At 35.2% G+C, this 15877-nt stretch overlaps 1 protein-coding gene across 2 annotated transcripts in view; it reads right to left on the bottom strand.

Moving 5' to 3' along the window:
• Positions 1 to 3025: 3025 nt before the first annotated feature.
• Positions 3026 to 15877, bottom strand: part of STK26 (serine/threonine kinase 26) — a gene marked incomplete at its 3' end in the record, with an annotated part of 30381 nt that continues 17529 nt past the window's right edge. Inside the window, exons 4-12 of one of the 2 annotated variants that reach the window (XM_084534377.1) lie at positions 10760 to 10816; positions 8943 to 9051; positions 8697 to 8854; positions 7607 to 7792; positions 6838 to 6986; positions 6166 to 6259; positions 5647 to 5709; positions 5421 to 5557; positions 3026 to 4965 (exon numbers count right to left, since the gene is read on the bottom strand). In XM_084534377.1, the coding sequence (XP_084390503.1) occupies positions 4941 to 4965; positions 5421 to 5557; positions 5647 to 5709; positions 6166 to 6259; positions 6838 to 6986; positions 7607 to 7792; positions 8697 to 8854; positions 8943 to 9051; positions 10760 to 10816 (978 nt within the window). Of the gene's footprint in view, positions 4966 to 5416; positions 5558 to 5646; positions 5710 to 6165; positions 6260 to 6837; positions 6987 to 7606; positions 7793 to 8696; positions 8855 to 8942; positions 9052 to 10759; positions 10817 to 15877 lie in introns of those variants that run through there. The other variant, XM_084534378.1, reaches the window with a different exon arrangement.

A 15877-nucleotide genomic window follows, 5' to 3' on the forward strand; every position in this document is an offset into this window, starting at 1 on the left:
CTGGACAATAAAATAATAAAATAATAAAAAAAACAGTTGTTCACATTAGAGTTTTCGTTTCCTCCTTTTGGATGGGGCCCAAGCTGCTGCAGCTAAGGCAATCTGCACTTCAGCCCACCTTCCCCTACAGCTCACAGCCCCCAGGCAGCCCTCATTGCTCCACAGAGCTGCCAGGCTGCTTTCCCTGTGTGTGTTCATTGTCTTAGAGGCAGCTGAGACTCACTGAATGCTGCTGAAAACAACCACATTCTTGGTCAGCTGCCCAAAGAAATGTGTTAGATCAACAAGAGAGCACACTGTTTGCTTTTGCTCCAGGTTATTCTGGGATGAAGAAGCTATGAACTACCTGGACCCCACATGCTGCTCTGGGACTGGCACACATTCTGGTGAAGGAAAAAAAAAAAAAAAGAAAAAAAAAAAGGAAAAACAAACTCTGCATAAATAGAAAGTTTACTTTCTCCATGCTCTGCATCTTGGAAACAGCAAAAACTGCCATTCAATGCAGCATTTAAGTATGGCAATCTACATGCATGGTGTGGTAAGGGGAAAAAAATAGCTGTAGTGATTCAACTACAAAATTTACATGTCGTCCCCAGAGAACATCCCTTAAAGGGTTATTATACCTTAAGCACGCATGCAAACCTACAATCAGTTAGGTCCTGAAATCATGTAAAGACATGGAAGGCTGGCCCAGGTCAGCTTTACCTTGAGCATAGCCCAGAACAGAAAAGCAGCCTTACTGGGAGGGATCAACGTGAAAACTACACTGCACAAAACTCCAGGAGGTCCTAGCTCTGGTATTTGAGACTGCTGGGGACACTGCAATAAGATGGAGAAACAAGGACTTGGGAACTATTTTTGGATTTTTCCATTGACTAGGGAGTACTGGGGCACAGCATGTACACTGTGACTTAGCACATCATACATAATGGTCAACAATAGCAGAGGAACAAAGCAGTCCTGAGTAAGTGACAGACATTAAGCTAAAATCATTACATAAGCCAGCTTTGCTGGGACTGACTAAAATAAAGGAACAATCTCAGTAAGCAGTGGCACACATGCAAAGGAACAACCAAAATAACCTTTGCATCAGTCCTTCCCTGTGGTACCTGTATAGTCCCTTCTCAGCCCTGTTCACCAAGAAGAGGAAAGAATATTGAGTGTGTTCATTTGTTTTACTAGTGAAACAAAAAATACCGAGGATAGAGAGATGACAGGGACTGCTGCTGATAAAAGACATATCAGTACCTGGGAAAATGCAAACATATCCCTTAAGCAAGCAAGCAGTATTAACTGGGTGGGGGCACAGAAGCATTATAGCATCAAAATGTTAAGCTACTCAATGCATTTGGACTGATGTAGCTGGGGGTCATAAAATACATCACTTACAGATAAAGCTAATCTTGAGATTTACATGCAAGATATTCAGTTTTTGTTTTGTTTTGTTTTGTTTTTAAACATATAGGTGTATGCATTAAGTTAAAAAAGCATCAAAATGTACACAGTATATGAAGAACATTAGTTTGGAGGAGCTCTAAGATTCCAGCAAATTTAACTAATTTCTATATTAAAGTGTAACTTCATTTATTGGAAAGATGTGAAATAAGGCAAGCCAACATACATACCATTAAAACTTTGTAAAGAATAAAATAATTTTATTCCAGTGTTAAGTCATAAAACAGTGTTATAAAAATGAGACCTTTAACAATTGCTAAGCCTTGTGCAAACACATCAAGAATCTATGTACTTTCCTATTCAACTATAGACATTCAATTGAATGCAAGAACAGGTTTTTACAATACTACAAAGCTTACTGTACAGAAGTGTGCTAGAGGAATTAAGAGACCAGGGGTTTTAAGAATGATTACATTGATAAAGGACTCATCTACCCATGAACAAACATATTTCTCTACTCTGTGATTCAGACTACTTTGATAAGACTACTTCAATATCAATTCTTCTCCATCTACTGTGGGAAACCAAACACACAAGAAGATGATTCCTAAATGAATATCTTGATATCTCTTCCCATTATCTATCTGCCAGCAACAGAATACTGCTGATTAAGTTACACAGTTCATCAATATCTAACAAGTCATGGGGAAAAAGACACTGTTCTCTGGAAACCAGTAATACAGACATCCATTTTTAAGAGTTACAGTCGTACAATGCACAGAGACCTTAGGTGCAAGAATTCCATGTGCAGTACAATAAAGTAGTCTTTAAATGGACTGTTCTTACAAGAGAATGAAGCTGTTTTATGCATATATGGATGACTTTTTCCCAATACTGTCCAGTGAGGTAGGCATATGACCCACCCATTTCACAGGAAGAGATACCATAGTTCAGTAACATGCTACAGTCTTACCACATAAATAGGACAGATTAATTAATTCACTAACCCTTCCTACCCAGAACAGGATATGGAGTTGCATAGATTAAAAGACTGTGTCAACAGGGTATTACCACTAATTACAAAATTCAGGAGAAATTCTTATCACCTCTCCCCTTGGTCTCATAAAAAAAACAACACACCTTAAGGGAAGTGACATACAAGTGAAAACATGATTTTAATTCTGAGAAATGAATATGGAGGTCTTTGCAATGAGATTTAGGATGAGACTGGTGAAGTAAAAGCTGAGGTAACTGTGGCCCTGGCCTTTTTGTACCTTCATTTTACAATGCCAAATTCACAATTAAGCCCACAGATATTAGGTCACACTACGTTGTCACAGGCCATGAACATTCATTTGAGCACACAGATCCTGAACACTCCTCTACGGGACTGAAACCAAAACTGAACCCTGGAGTTGCTCTGTCTCTCTAGCACTCCCTGTTGCATAGCAGCTGGTAGGTATCTTCCAGGCAAGAACAGCATGGGGGGTGGGGGAGAGTGACCCAAAACCTTTTCAAAACAACTGTGTAAGGAACACCTTTGCTAAACCATAAGACAAGATAGGAGGTATATCCACGCCTCTGCACATTTATTAAAATCCAGAATAAAATGCACAACAGAAAGAGCTCATGAAAGTTTACAGAACTTAAATATTTATTTTTAAACCATTTAAAACCCCCCAAAACATTGAAATAAGCTTCATCTATAAACAGATTTACAAGACTAACAACTACAGAAGCTAGAGAAGCACTACAATTTGTTTCTGTGATGCAGTTATTTTGTAAAGCTTCAGATCAACTGTATTTACAACTTTTGCTGCTTTTACATTTATAAAAATATTTATTTAATCCATAACATTATTGTTTTCAAAAACTATTTCCAGACTTTTTCTCAGATATAAATTCTAATTGAATTTCAGTTATATAGCAGATGAAAGTTTTAAACAGAAACACTTCTTTAAAATTAAAACAAAGTTATTCTTTTTTTTTCCTTTTTTAAATTTTTTACAGTGTAGGCACCATTGAAAATAATTGTCCTTGGCATATCTAACCACCATCTCTCACAAGTGTCCTTTATATAAAAACGATGTAATGGCAACATTTGACTAAAAATGCAGTATTTACTTGCACACCATTACTTTTTTAATATTTGGCAAGATATATTTCAGATTTTTTTAAAATGACTTTTGTGCAAAAACAAAATGTGCAGGTCTGAACCATAAAATAAACACACCCAACCTTTATCAAAAATAAATTTACACCAACAGTTCCACAGCTAAGTACTGAAAAAAAATCCCAGTTCAAAATTTCAGCATAATATACATACTGGGTTGAAAAAGAAAGAAAAACAATAACAAAAAAATAATAAAAAACCAGAAGAGATTACCCAGTTAGCAGTACCATAAATATATAACTGAAAGCAACTTTATAATCTTACCTACTTTTTATGAAAAAAATCACTCCATACTGCACAGTACTACCTTTTTGTGAAAGAATATCTATAACTCAGTTATTTGCATATTAACTGGTAAATACATATTTAAAATACACTTTCAGAAAATTATAAACAAATTATGTTGATGTACTGTATTTAATGTATTTAAGAACAAAAATGTGTATAAATATCTTACAGGAGAAACAACACCACCACAAAGAACGCTGGTGTTACACTTATACCTGCTTGTGAGGTATGTATCATGCGACGCTCGGCTTCTCTGGCTCCCTTCCACCCAGGTATGTATACTCAGAGGAAAAAAATTAAATTAAATAAAATTGGACTTCAGTTTTTGTCCATTATTGCCAAAAGCCCCACCCCCTCAACTGTATTGCTTTAATTTTCCTACCATGATGATATAAGATTGAATTACTACTTGTTCTAAAAGGTAATACATATACTGTACATCAGGATATACCTGTTGCTACATATCACCTGCAAACTATTGACATATTGCTCTCAAATATATTTAATCATAGAGCTGCCTAAAATACTGTACCAATTTAGAATTATAATAGATACTGTTGCAGGTTTATTCTTCAGGGCACGATAACTATATGCTGGTTGAAGCAGGTGCTACAGCAATACCCTTGCCACTACAATACATGTTTTGAATATGCTTGTGAAAAAGCTATTTTCTCTGAAGCTTGTTAGTGATTTACAAAAGTTTAACTCATGAATACAAAAGACCTGTACATCCCTGTGTACAGGAACAAAATAGCATCAAAACATACTGTACTTGCACTTTCTATCAACTAAAGTAATGGTTATTTCTAAAAGCAAAACTGCACCTCAACATTTATCAGATTAAACTGGTGAAACTACAATATTAAAAGTTGTTCTTTACAAAATAATTTCCTGAAAATATAAAACCATGTGCACTGCCACAAAATAGTTGAGTAGGTTCTTTCAAATCCTCAAATCACCATCAATATGTTGCAAAGATCCAAAAGGCACAAGGAGCTCATGAGCTAAGCACTGCCAAGCTTGAAGTAGTTTTGGTGGGTTTCACTGGGTCCATATGAAACAGCAGTCACTTATGTGAAGTTTCTTAGGATGAGTCATTAACAGAAAATCTACAGATAAAAAAAAAATAAGTTTTTTGTTAATTACTGTGTCTCATCTTGGCAGACAGCAAGTAACTATCTATGCATCATTAAACTAGTAAGGATTCTCCTGCTCCCCTTCCTTGCTATAAATATGGTTAAGATAAAACTGCAGGTTAAATTAAAGGAAGCAAAATGTAACAACTACAGTAATATTCCAGAGTGTAAAGACCAAGCAGAAAAAGTTATTGTTAGCATTAGTTTTTCTTTCAATAACCAGACATGTTACATGTAACTACTGAAGCTAAGAATGTAGAGCCCTAGATATAACAGATGTAACGGATCAAAATACTGTATTCTAAGTTCCCTAGCACATGAAATGCTTGAATATCAACTAGCTTTTCCTTAATGGAAGTATTTCTCCCCCGCCCATAAAAACACACACACACATTTTTTTAAATGCATGCAAAACTTTCTTCACTTACTTCTGAAATTTCTCCATAAGTTTCTTCACCATCTTATCTGTGATCCCTGGACATGTTGCTTCTGCCATATTGATGCTTTTCTCAAGTTCCTCAATTGCTTTCTTTCTGCTAGCATTATTTGTGTCCTGCTGTTTGAGCTGAGTAGCAAACCAAAGCAGATAAAGCTTACAGAATTCATCAGGTGCTTGGGCAATAACTTAAAAATTTCTTTGAAGGTAAAACTTACCTCAGCAAACACAGGGGTGATTATCATAGTTAAACAGCTCAGGGTTTTAACAAGATCTTGATCCTAAAAATTAACAAATCAGGATATCAGTATATTCCTATACCATACGTATGCTGTGTTAAATTCAGCTTACATGATTTTGAAAGTTCAGCTGAATTCAACACAGTCCTTGTAACATACCACAAAACAATGAAGGTACAGTACGTCAATAAACGTTAGGAAATACAGAAATAGATGCCTGATGACATACGCCATATTGTCACGCTCCAATTTCTCTTCTCTAATATTATATAACAGTTTAAAATTCACATATCTTTGAACAGATACTGTTCTATTAGAATGTGGTATCTTTTGCAATTAAGGCTGACACAGGCATAGGAAATGTCATTAACAAGCATTATCTGTTGGACTACAAAAAAGTAGTCAATTCTTAAGAAAACCGAATAATTACAAGTTTAAACACTACCTTACAATGGCTTCAAAACTATCACTTAAAGAAGAACTCGTTAGACTACATACCGTCCCATTCTGCAGCTTTTTTGCATCTGGTTTCTTTCGAACTGTAGTAAAGCTCCACTCAGGATGAGAGTTGTTTTCTTTGTTACTTGACTCCCTAAGAAAAAGGATATGATGTACATAATACTAGCCGCAGCATAATGCTAAGCAACCATAGGTAACCCAAATACATAGCAAATCTATATGGATTATTTCTGTATGCCTTAAAACAAGGGAAAAAAGCATGTGTTGAAATGTTAACTGAACTTCAGAAAAACAACTTCAGAGACCAACTTGAAATACAAAGCAAACAGAGGATGCCTACTTGTAAAGCTTACCTTCTCCTATGACATCCCATTTAAAACAGTTATCTGATGTCCAGAAAGGCAAGACACTTACAGAAGGTATGTTGTTCCACCCACATTGTGCAAACCTCTTTGTACACCTCAGCCTTGCTCTGTGGTATTTCTGATTATAATTCATTGTTTTTGGTATAACCACTAGCCCCAAACTAGGAAATACACAGCACTTAAACAGCACTGAAACTGAGTTTAGATTTAAAAAAAATTGAAAGCGAATGAGTGCATAGCTTGACTTATACATTAGTCTTCAGTTTCAAACAGAGGATTTCCTTGAAAGAAGCCAATGCAAAACAGAAAAAGTCAGATAGAGACTAAATTGTGAAAATTAACTTACGAATCAGAACCATCGGAATCAGTTTCATCGCTACTATGTCCCTCTGCTTTCCATCTCTTAAACCTATCAATTAGTTCTGTCAGGTATGAAGTCTTCTTGGCATTTTTCATAATGAATTTGTGCTTCAGAAGTTCTTTTGCTGTAGGGCGCTATAAGAAACACTTAAGTATTTAATGTTATGCTAACATTTTGTGACTTTAAATGTTAGTAGGGGAGATTTAGTATGACAACTGACTTAGCTCATACAGCATCAGGAAATTAGTAGAAACAGGAAGTTGAGAGAAGCCAGTAATCCACATTTACAAGCACTCTAAAAATACGATCAAGTCACACACAGACTATTGCTTACCCTTCTATGCTAGAAAGTACACACCCAGGAAAATGACTAATCAAATTTCTCCACTGCAACATTTCCTTGTAAGCAGAATTCAAGCAGACAGCAAAAGTTCTGCTAAGGAAGAGATTTAGGATTCTCTCCTCTTTCAAAGCTTCTCTTCTGACCTTATCCTATGTTCACATGCGTTGTAGGAAGTTGCCTCTGCCATCATCATTTCTTCTGTTCCCCCTCCTCCCCCCTTCATTATTTTAAACACAACAGGCTGGGGTGAAGAGACAGTTGTTAAGAAGTACCATTAATATTTACAGTCAAAAGTATAGTCTCCAAAATTATTTCAATTAACTACGATGTACCGTACCAGCAGAATACTTCACAAACATGTATTAAAAAATATAACTATAGATCTCTACACACAAACACTTATCTACTCACAAATGTTGGATCCTTATTCAGACACGCATCGATGAATTCTTTAAAAGGTTTACTGAATTCTCCTAACAAAGTTGGAGGATTGTTTTTTGGAATGAGAAACAGAACTCTCATTGGATGCATATCGGAGTTGGGTGGCTCCCCTTTGGCTAGTTCAATAGCAGTGATTCCCAATGACCAGATGTCAGCCTGAGAAGGGAAAAAGTTACTTATAATATAAAGTTAAATGATATCACAACAAAGTATTTAGTAACTGAAATCTGCATTTATATAATAAAGTTAACTTTGGTCTCAGTAGAAAATGCATAAAGATTCTTTTTTAATACTCAAAGGCTATAATTTCCAAAGACCTAAGTGATTTCATCAGTCTTGAATAACTTTGACCAATGTATACAAAATCTTCGGAAGTACACAGGTCATCGGAAATACCTGACAGCAAGTTGTAGAAATGCAATCACGTATTAAGAGTCTAATGTATACTGACAAAACACAGATGAATAGTAAAGCTAAACTTTGTCTCACACAAGTCACCCTTTTGTAGATAATGGAAGGGCAGGCAACCCATCCAATTCCTTCTCCTTTGACAGTAAGAGGAAGCCTAGAGACCAACTTAAATACCTGCATCTTAAGAAATTAAGTTCAAATGGTAAGATTGATGTCATATAAAAGAGTGAGAATAGAGTAAAATTTCAGCCCTGATCTTAGGTTTAAAATAAGGTGATAAATTCTGGTAGTATTCTGATATGAAAGCTTTATTACTACTTGAATAAAGTGGGAAACACTGAATTTAAATTAAACAAAAATAAACCCACAACACAAAGTATCCAGGGAGTTTCTCTAACAGAATGTTAACAGGAAAGCATCAAGTTTACTTGCTGAGTTTTCATGGATCTTGTATGGCAGTACAGTGACATCCAGTTTATTTATACAGTTTATAAACTGTAATAACAATTTAATTGTTCTTTTGTTACTTAAAATCATGTAATCTGAAATAAACTTTTTTCAGTATTGATAAAGCTAGAAAAAGACAAAAAAAAATGCTTTCTGTTAGATCTGCAGATACAAAGAAAAGATATTCTGCTCTCATACTTACTTTTGAATCATATGCTGACTGCTGAATAACTTCAGGGGCCATCCAAAATGGAGTTCCAACAAAGGTATTCCTCTTAATTTGCGTGTCTGTCAGCTGCCCAGCAACTCCAAAATCAGCAAGCTTAACATCACCTTGCTCTGATAACAAGACATTGGCAGCTGCCAAATGGAAATAATATAACATCTAATTTAGAACGCTGCTCCCATGATTTTTAAGGGCTTTAACAAAGTTACATTTTAAATGCACCTTTTATATCCCTGTGAATTTTTTTCTCTGAATGTAGGTAGTCAAGACCTTTCAAGATTTCCTTTAGCATGGTAGCGATCTGGAACTCATCAAATGGGCCAGCACGCAGCTTTAGAAAAAAGACACAGTAAAATAGTTTTATTCTTACATCTAATTTCTGCCTTCTTATTGATTTAATATTAACTTGAAACATTTTTAATGTAAAGAGCTAAAAGAATTCATAAAATGAAGATTCAATTAATTAACTCAATATTCTATCACAAATAGGTGCCATTAGAACAATCACCTTCACAGCTCCTCTACTGATAATACATGCAAAGCACTGCTACTTTTTTTTTATATACAGTATAGTCCCCTAAGCATGCAACACACATGAAAAGCCAGAACTAAGATGTTTGAGTTTTCTATCAAACACAGTCGACTGAATTTTGCATTTTAAAATGTGTATGAAGAAAAAAAGTTTATTTCAAAATAAATGTCTATTGAATGCTGTTTTTAAAGTTAACAATACTTTTTTCCTTTTTCCAATATTTTTGATTCCATGCTTGCCTTTGCAAGGAGAACATAATGCACTACTATAAAGCTGCTTGTAAGTTCTGCACGTGGGAAAGCTATGTAAATAAAACAGAAGTATTAAGGTGTGTGATTCTACTATAAAACCAAGAACCAAAAACACACAAAAAACCATAGTGAAACAGAAAACTATAACATCATGAAAAATTGAAGCAAAGTGAAAGAAGCTAAAAATTAAGGTTTTATCCTCCAAAAGAACAAGTGAAACCACTGAACAATACTAAAAAAACCCAACTTTATTATTTCCTGACAATCCACGAAAGACTATAAATTATGTGAAAATGTTAAAGAATTATCTCACAGCCTTACTCTCAAAAAGATTAAGTTCCAAAGCTACAAAGTACTATACACTATACATAATTACTATGTTTTTGCATTCCTAGACTTGAGCTGATGTGATATAATTTCATGAAGTTTAAATAGATCTGTGAAGTTAAGCATTGACTTAAACCTTTGCAGAAAGGAGAACCGGTAGCAACTATATAATTAACACCATGTTGTAATACTGAAGACATGATATTTTTCCTTCAGAATCACACAAAGACTGAGTTATATTATCTTGCAGGAAAGGGTGGGTCTTGAAGTTTTACAGTTGAGGCGGAGCAATACCGAAAGTATGGGGAAACCACATCCACGTGAAGTGGACTGTGCGCTTGTTCTATCTAAGCTACATCCTTTGTGAATGCTACACAATCTTAAATAAAAGGTACTTTCATGTTTAACAGAAAATGGAAAAATTAATTTTAATTGGTTAGGTGTTAATTATACTCTGTAGGCACACACAACATTAATTCCTGAGACCTGATCCTAATGGAAACATTTTGTATGCAACTGTAATGAATACACTCTGATCTGGGGGGGGAGGGGGCGGGACTGGACACCGCCAAAACAAAACAAAAAAACTCCTCACTCAAGACAAGTCACCCACCCTCCTACACCCTGTATGGGGCAAACAGTACTTCTCATACTAAAAAGAAAAACACCACAATTTGTCTTCCATTTGACTAAGAACAAGAGTTTCCTAATGCTTAGAGACAAACAGTAAAACAAACAAACAAAAATAACACCAACTCAATGTACCAACATGTAACAGAACTACCATGCAAATCAACAATTTTTGGAGCACTATAACGTAGCAGTGATGCAGCATTAACAGCCTCCAGGGACTTGATTGAATTAAGTGATACGAAAACACAATTACGTAGGTTTTATTCATACTTATAATGCAAATATTATATACTTACAAGATCCAAAGCTGACCCTCCACCCAAGTATTCCATTATTATCCATAGTTTTGTGCCCTGTAAAAGAATGCATGAGCTGTTAGAAGTCCAAGGGTGCCATAAAAAAAGTCCTTCAATGGACTACCAGTATACTGTTAGGATAATACAAATACAGAAACCCATTAATGATTAAGATGCATCTAATTACTTCCTGCAGAATGATCACATAGCTCCCGTGCAAGATGCCTACATATCAATTAAAGTTTGACTTCCATATAAGAGCAAAAACAACAACAAAAGAGATATACGTCACCACCTTCCTCCTCCCCCCAAATCGCTTTCCTCTAAGCTGATCCATTCCACCTGAAGAAACGGAATTAAAGAGAAAAAAAAGATTCTGGTGGGGGGTTTAAGTTTAAAGCCAGCGTTTTAATCTAAGTCTTCTGCAAGAACTACAATCTATCTTTGCACTGAAATTATTACTTCCAGCTATTTGCTGTACAGAATCAATAACATTTTAACAAAAAACTTGTAACATCACTACAATTCTCATCTGAGGAAAATACTCAGAACTTAGAACTGCTTTTAGGCAAGTGAGAGAACATAAACCTCTCTTCAGACAACAGAAATTTAAAGACTAAATGGACATAGATGCTAGCTGTCCCTCCATCCACATTAGTTGTGCAAGTGCATATCTATCACGTCTATAAGTTCCAACTTAAGTTGTGGGAAAAAATAAATACATGAAAATTCACAGCTCTTCTATCTATCATGAAACATGCCTGCTATCAGACAGGCAGCTCCAATTTTGAGAGAATAAGCAGCACCATGAGCACCAACCAGGGGAAACTGCACTGTTAGACCTGGAAGCCTACAAAAACATTCATATTTCCTAGGTTTTTAGACCAGACATTCTAAATCAACCACTAAAAAAGGTTGATAAGAACAATACAATTAGATATAGGGTATGACTTAAGGAACCTAACTTATAGTTTGTTTTTAAATTGCTAGTAACACTGCAGAGTTCACATATTCCTTCACTATGTACTATTCGAATCTTCACTCCTGTGAGTTGCTGTGCTTTCTTTGTTGAGCTGTCTCAGCTACAGTACTAGATTTGACATTCTTCTAACGATTTTATAGGTACTGAGTTCATCCTTAGTCTGCAATTGCAAGAAGCAGTTAATTCATGTAAGTAAAAAACCAGAAAGACTTGTTATGAGATCTACAGAGTGTATGTTTCAAAACTGGGATCTGCTACTTGCCACAGTCCCCTCAGAAGCAGAAATGCAGATATTAACCTATGGGCTACTACTTTAAGGAATTCTGGGAGTAAAAACGTTTTGTTGAAATCAATACCACAGGTATTTAAAAAAAATGACTAAAATAGAGCAGAAACAAAGTACCATGCACACTGTTTAAGCAGCAAATATTTACTAGCACTAGTTCCTTATAGCAGAACATAAGCTTATAGCAGAAGTACTTTTTAAAGCCTCTTGCTAGATTGTACTCTGTCCTACCCTATTTCCTGACTAGTGATAGAAATCTAGAGGATACAACAAGCAAATAAAGGTGCAGTTTCTGAAAGTAACACATCCATTTATGCTAACAAAGTGTACTCTGTTAGATTTATACTGAATTTAAGAAACACGCCATTTATGAGAGTCTATTCCAATATTATGAGATCAGCAGGGAAGGGCTGGCTAATTTTAGCAGTTTTTATAAAGCCCTACTTTGTCAGTTGAGAAGACCTGCAAGGAACTCCAGATTAAGGCAAACATTGTGGTTACCAGACATGTTTGGAGGATTTGACTATTAGTTGAAAACACCATAAGGTGAAAATGAATAAGTACTGTGTTTCTGAAATAATGTCTCAAAGAAACTGCAACTATCCAGCCTAACCGGGTGTGGATATATTCTAGCCAAGCATGTACAACCTTTTTCCTAGCTATTTTAGGTTGACCAAGTATAAATAGACAATGTAGAACAAACAATATCTTTAGATGGACTCAAAACTTTGCTGCACTAACTTCTGTACAGTTTTGATGGAAGTCTCTGGATGCTAGTATGAGTTTTCCATTCTGAAATCCAAAGAACTAAGGAACTTCAGTTTAATTGCAAAAGGAAAGAACTATTCTAGGCAGCTATGCTAGTTACAAGGACGGATACTCAATTCCCTACTCCAAAGGCTACACAGCACAAATACGGAAAACAATCATGGTATTTCAGTCATCAAGACAAGATTGCTCTCTATGGGATCAAGCAAAAAATAAAGCACAAGCTTTTTTTATTAAGCTTCACAATTTGGCATAACCAAAACACACAAGAAGTGCAGTAACCTTTAATACCTTTAATCTTTTTCTTTTTTTTTTCCATGATAAGATAGTACTACCAACATTTTGGCAAACCATGGAGTTGAAGAAGGTACTCACTTTAGCAGTCTTGCTTATCTTACACTGCTACATTGCTGTTTTATCACTTTGAAGGGTACTTAACACAACCTCTGTTTCATTTACTGAGGTATGATGTTAAATGCAATCAAAATGCAATACTGGATGACAAGAGGAATTTAGACCTTTACCTACCACAGACATGAACATCTACAAACACATAAATCAGGATTTCAGTTATCTTACTAAAAAAAGTTCCATTAGCACAGTTGTAAGCTTGCACAATGCTACACACATTTGTGAAAGGCATTAAGCAAAAGTTGAAACCTTTTTCTACCTACACAAGTGTTTACTTCACCTGCCAATGTTTGGAAAATACTAATGATCTTGCCAAACACCCAAAGAAAAACTAAGAAAAAAATAGGAACGATAGCAGAACTCTAAAATTAAATCAGTGGGAAACTCCCACTTGAGCTCCAAAATCCAAGATACACAGATGTCCCAAATTACAAAGATGCGTCTTTTGTGGGGTGGTTTTTTTTGCACCTTTTTTGCATCACAATAATGGAAAACTGGCATCAGCTTTATCTCAAGAAGCTCTACAAAAGTAAACCTTACTATCTTTATTCAATGATAAGTTTTTTGAAGTATCTAATAACAGATAAATAACTTCACATTGTTACGTAAAAATATTCAGGGACTGTCCATATTTTTAAAACCACATTTAAAAGTCAGATGAAAACACTGTAGCTAAAGAGCAGCTAGGCTGCAGAGCATTAGAGTATCTTAATGGCATCTGCTTAGCTGACTAAGTTACAAATGAGTTAAGTCAAGTAATCAAGATAAAGACACTCTTTCCTCCCCACTTCCAGTTTCTGCTTAGCTGGAGGAGCATCTGGAAGAGCCTGCATGTTGCTGGCAAGTCCCAAGGCCCAAGACTGGGTCAAGTCCATTCCTGTCAGTCACAAAGCTGCTTCTGCATCAGGAACCATAGGAGACTGAACAAACTGTAAAGCTACAAAATACTTAAAATAGACCATACAAAGCAAAAATCACTCATCTGAAAAGCTTGCCGTTAGAAAACCCTCACAGTTAACATCCCTAATTTCAAGTTTTAATAATAAATAACATTCAATTATCAGCTATGGTATCTTACAGAAGAAAAGTTGAGACTGACTAAACCTTGATGACACTAATCTGCTTGTTCAAAGTTTACCTAAAATTGGTCAACGAACAAGAATAAGTTACAACAGAAGATTTTCAGTTACAGTTCAATTGGATGAACAGACAAGAAAAATCTGAAGTCAAGACATGGTTTCAAGAGTAGTTTCTTCAAAGTAAAACCCATCAAATCTTGTAGGTTTCATTAACAGCAACTTGCAAACAGTATTTAAAAAGTGATTGGGATTATTCAACTAAAATATATTAAGAAGCACTAAAAGCAATTTGACCACGTGCACTGATGGTTTGCTTTGGTACAGACAGGAGAAGTCTGTTTAAGCAGTGCAAAACTGCAAAAACATTTCTAACAGCATTCCTAGAGCTTCAGAGAAAGCTACATATATAATTATTATATTTCAGTGAACTATTTCTATTCCATTATCTAGAAAAGGTCAATCGAGCTCAACCTGTTTGGTTTCTGGCAAATAAAAGATGCAAACAGAAGACGCGTATTATCTTTTAAATTTTGAAATGTCTCCTATTTAGTGTATACTAATGCTCTTTTAGCCACTATCTTAAAAAAGTATTTCTAGGAGTTATTTTCACTGATTTATATATATATATAACTAAGTATTCACCAACAAACCTATTTGACTGCTTTGAATGTGATCATGGTACCAGTCATATCCATAGCAAACCGTTATTACTCTCAACAGCCTAGGACTTTGCTTTCTAAGAAATAAGATGTCTTCATTTTCAGAATTTAGCCTCAATGTTCTTTAACCTTTAATTATGAAGTCATTTGGAACAAAATTGCACATACTTCTGTTTCCAGAAGAAGTCTGCAGTGTATGTAGAAATTAAATCCAGAATTAAATACTACAGAGTTGAATACTTAAGCTGACAGCCATTCTCAGAATAATAGTTAACAGAAAGTTAAAAGGTATAGCAATTAAATTCTGAAAATTGGACAGATACTACCCTCAAAATACCTGTTATTACCAAAATTCAAGTCAGCATAAAGGATTCTTTGCACATTTATAGCAAAGCTAATACACTCTTTCCACTGAGGAATCTCAAGTTGAAAGCTCTAGTATTAGCAACCAGGAATAAATCTAACCTAAGAAAAATTTGGAGCCAAGATACTACTTAAGCAGGGAACAGCAAGCAATAGAATTACCTACCATGCTAGTCTGGGATGAAAAACATTCCTGTGGACTTTTTAAAATGAATTTCTTAAAGGAATGGAAGAGTAACCAAAATTCCACAAACACCTCCCTAAACTTCACACTCAAGTTTTCCTTCCCCAAAAATATTAGAAGTGTGAAAAGTAAGCAGGAGATCAGCATTAATCTTTCAGAATTTATCCATCTAGAACAGAAATGGAAAGAACTCAAACAGTGGTGAGGAAAGTAATGAAGCATTAATATATGCCTGTATTTGCCAGGAATTTTTAAAAAGTAAAAAGCCCTAACCAAGAGTTGAAAGTTTTATAGCACTGACAAAACAGCTACATATATGTATTTGAGAAAAAGGGAAAAAATGGAAGACTTGCATAAGAACGGCAAAGACACCACTGCTAAGCACA

This window comes from Aythya ferina (assembly GCF_964211825.1).
Source record: "Aythya ferina genome assembly, chromosome: 13".
Classification (NCBI taxonomy): domain Eukaryota; kingdom Metazoa; phylum Chordata; class Aves; order Anseriformes; family Anatidae; genus Aythya; species Aythya ferina.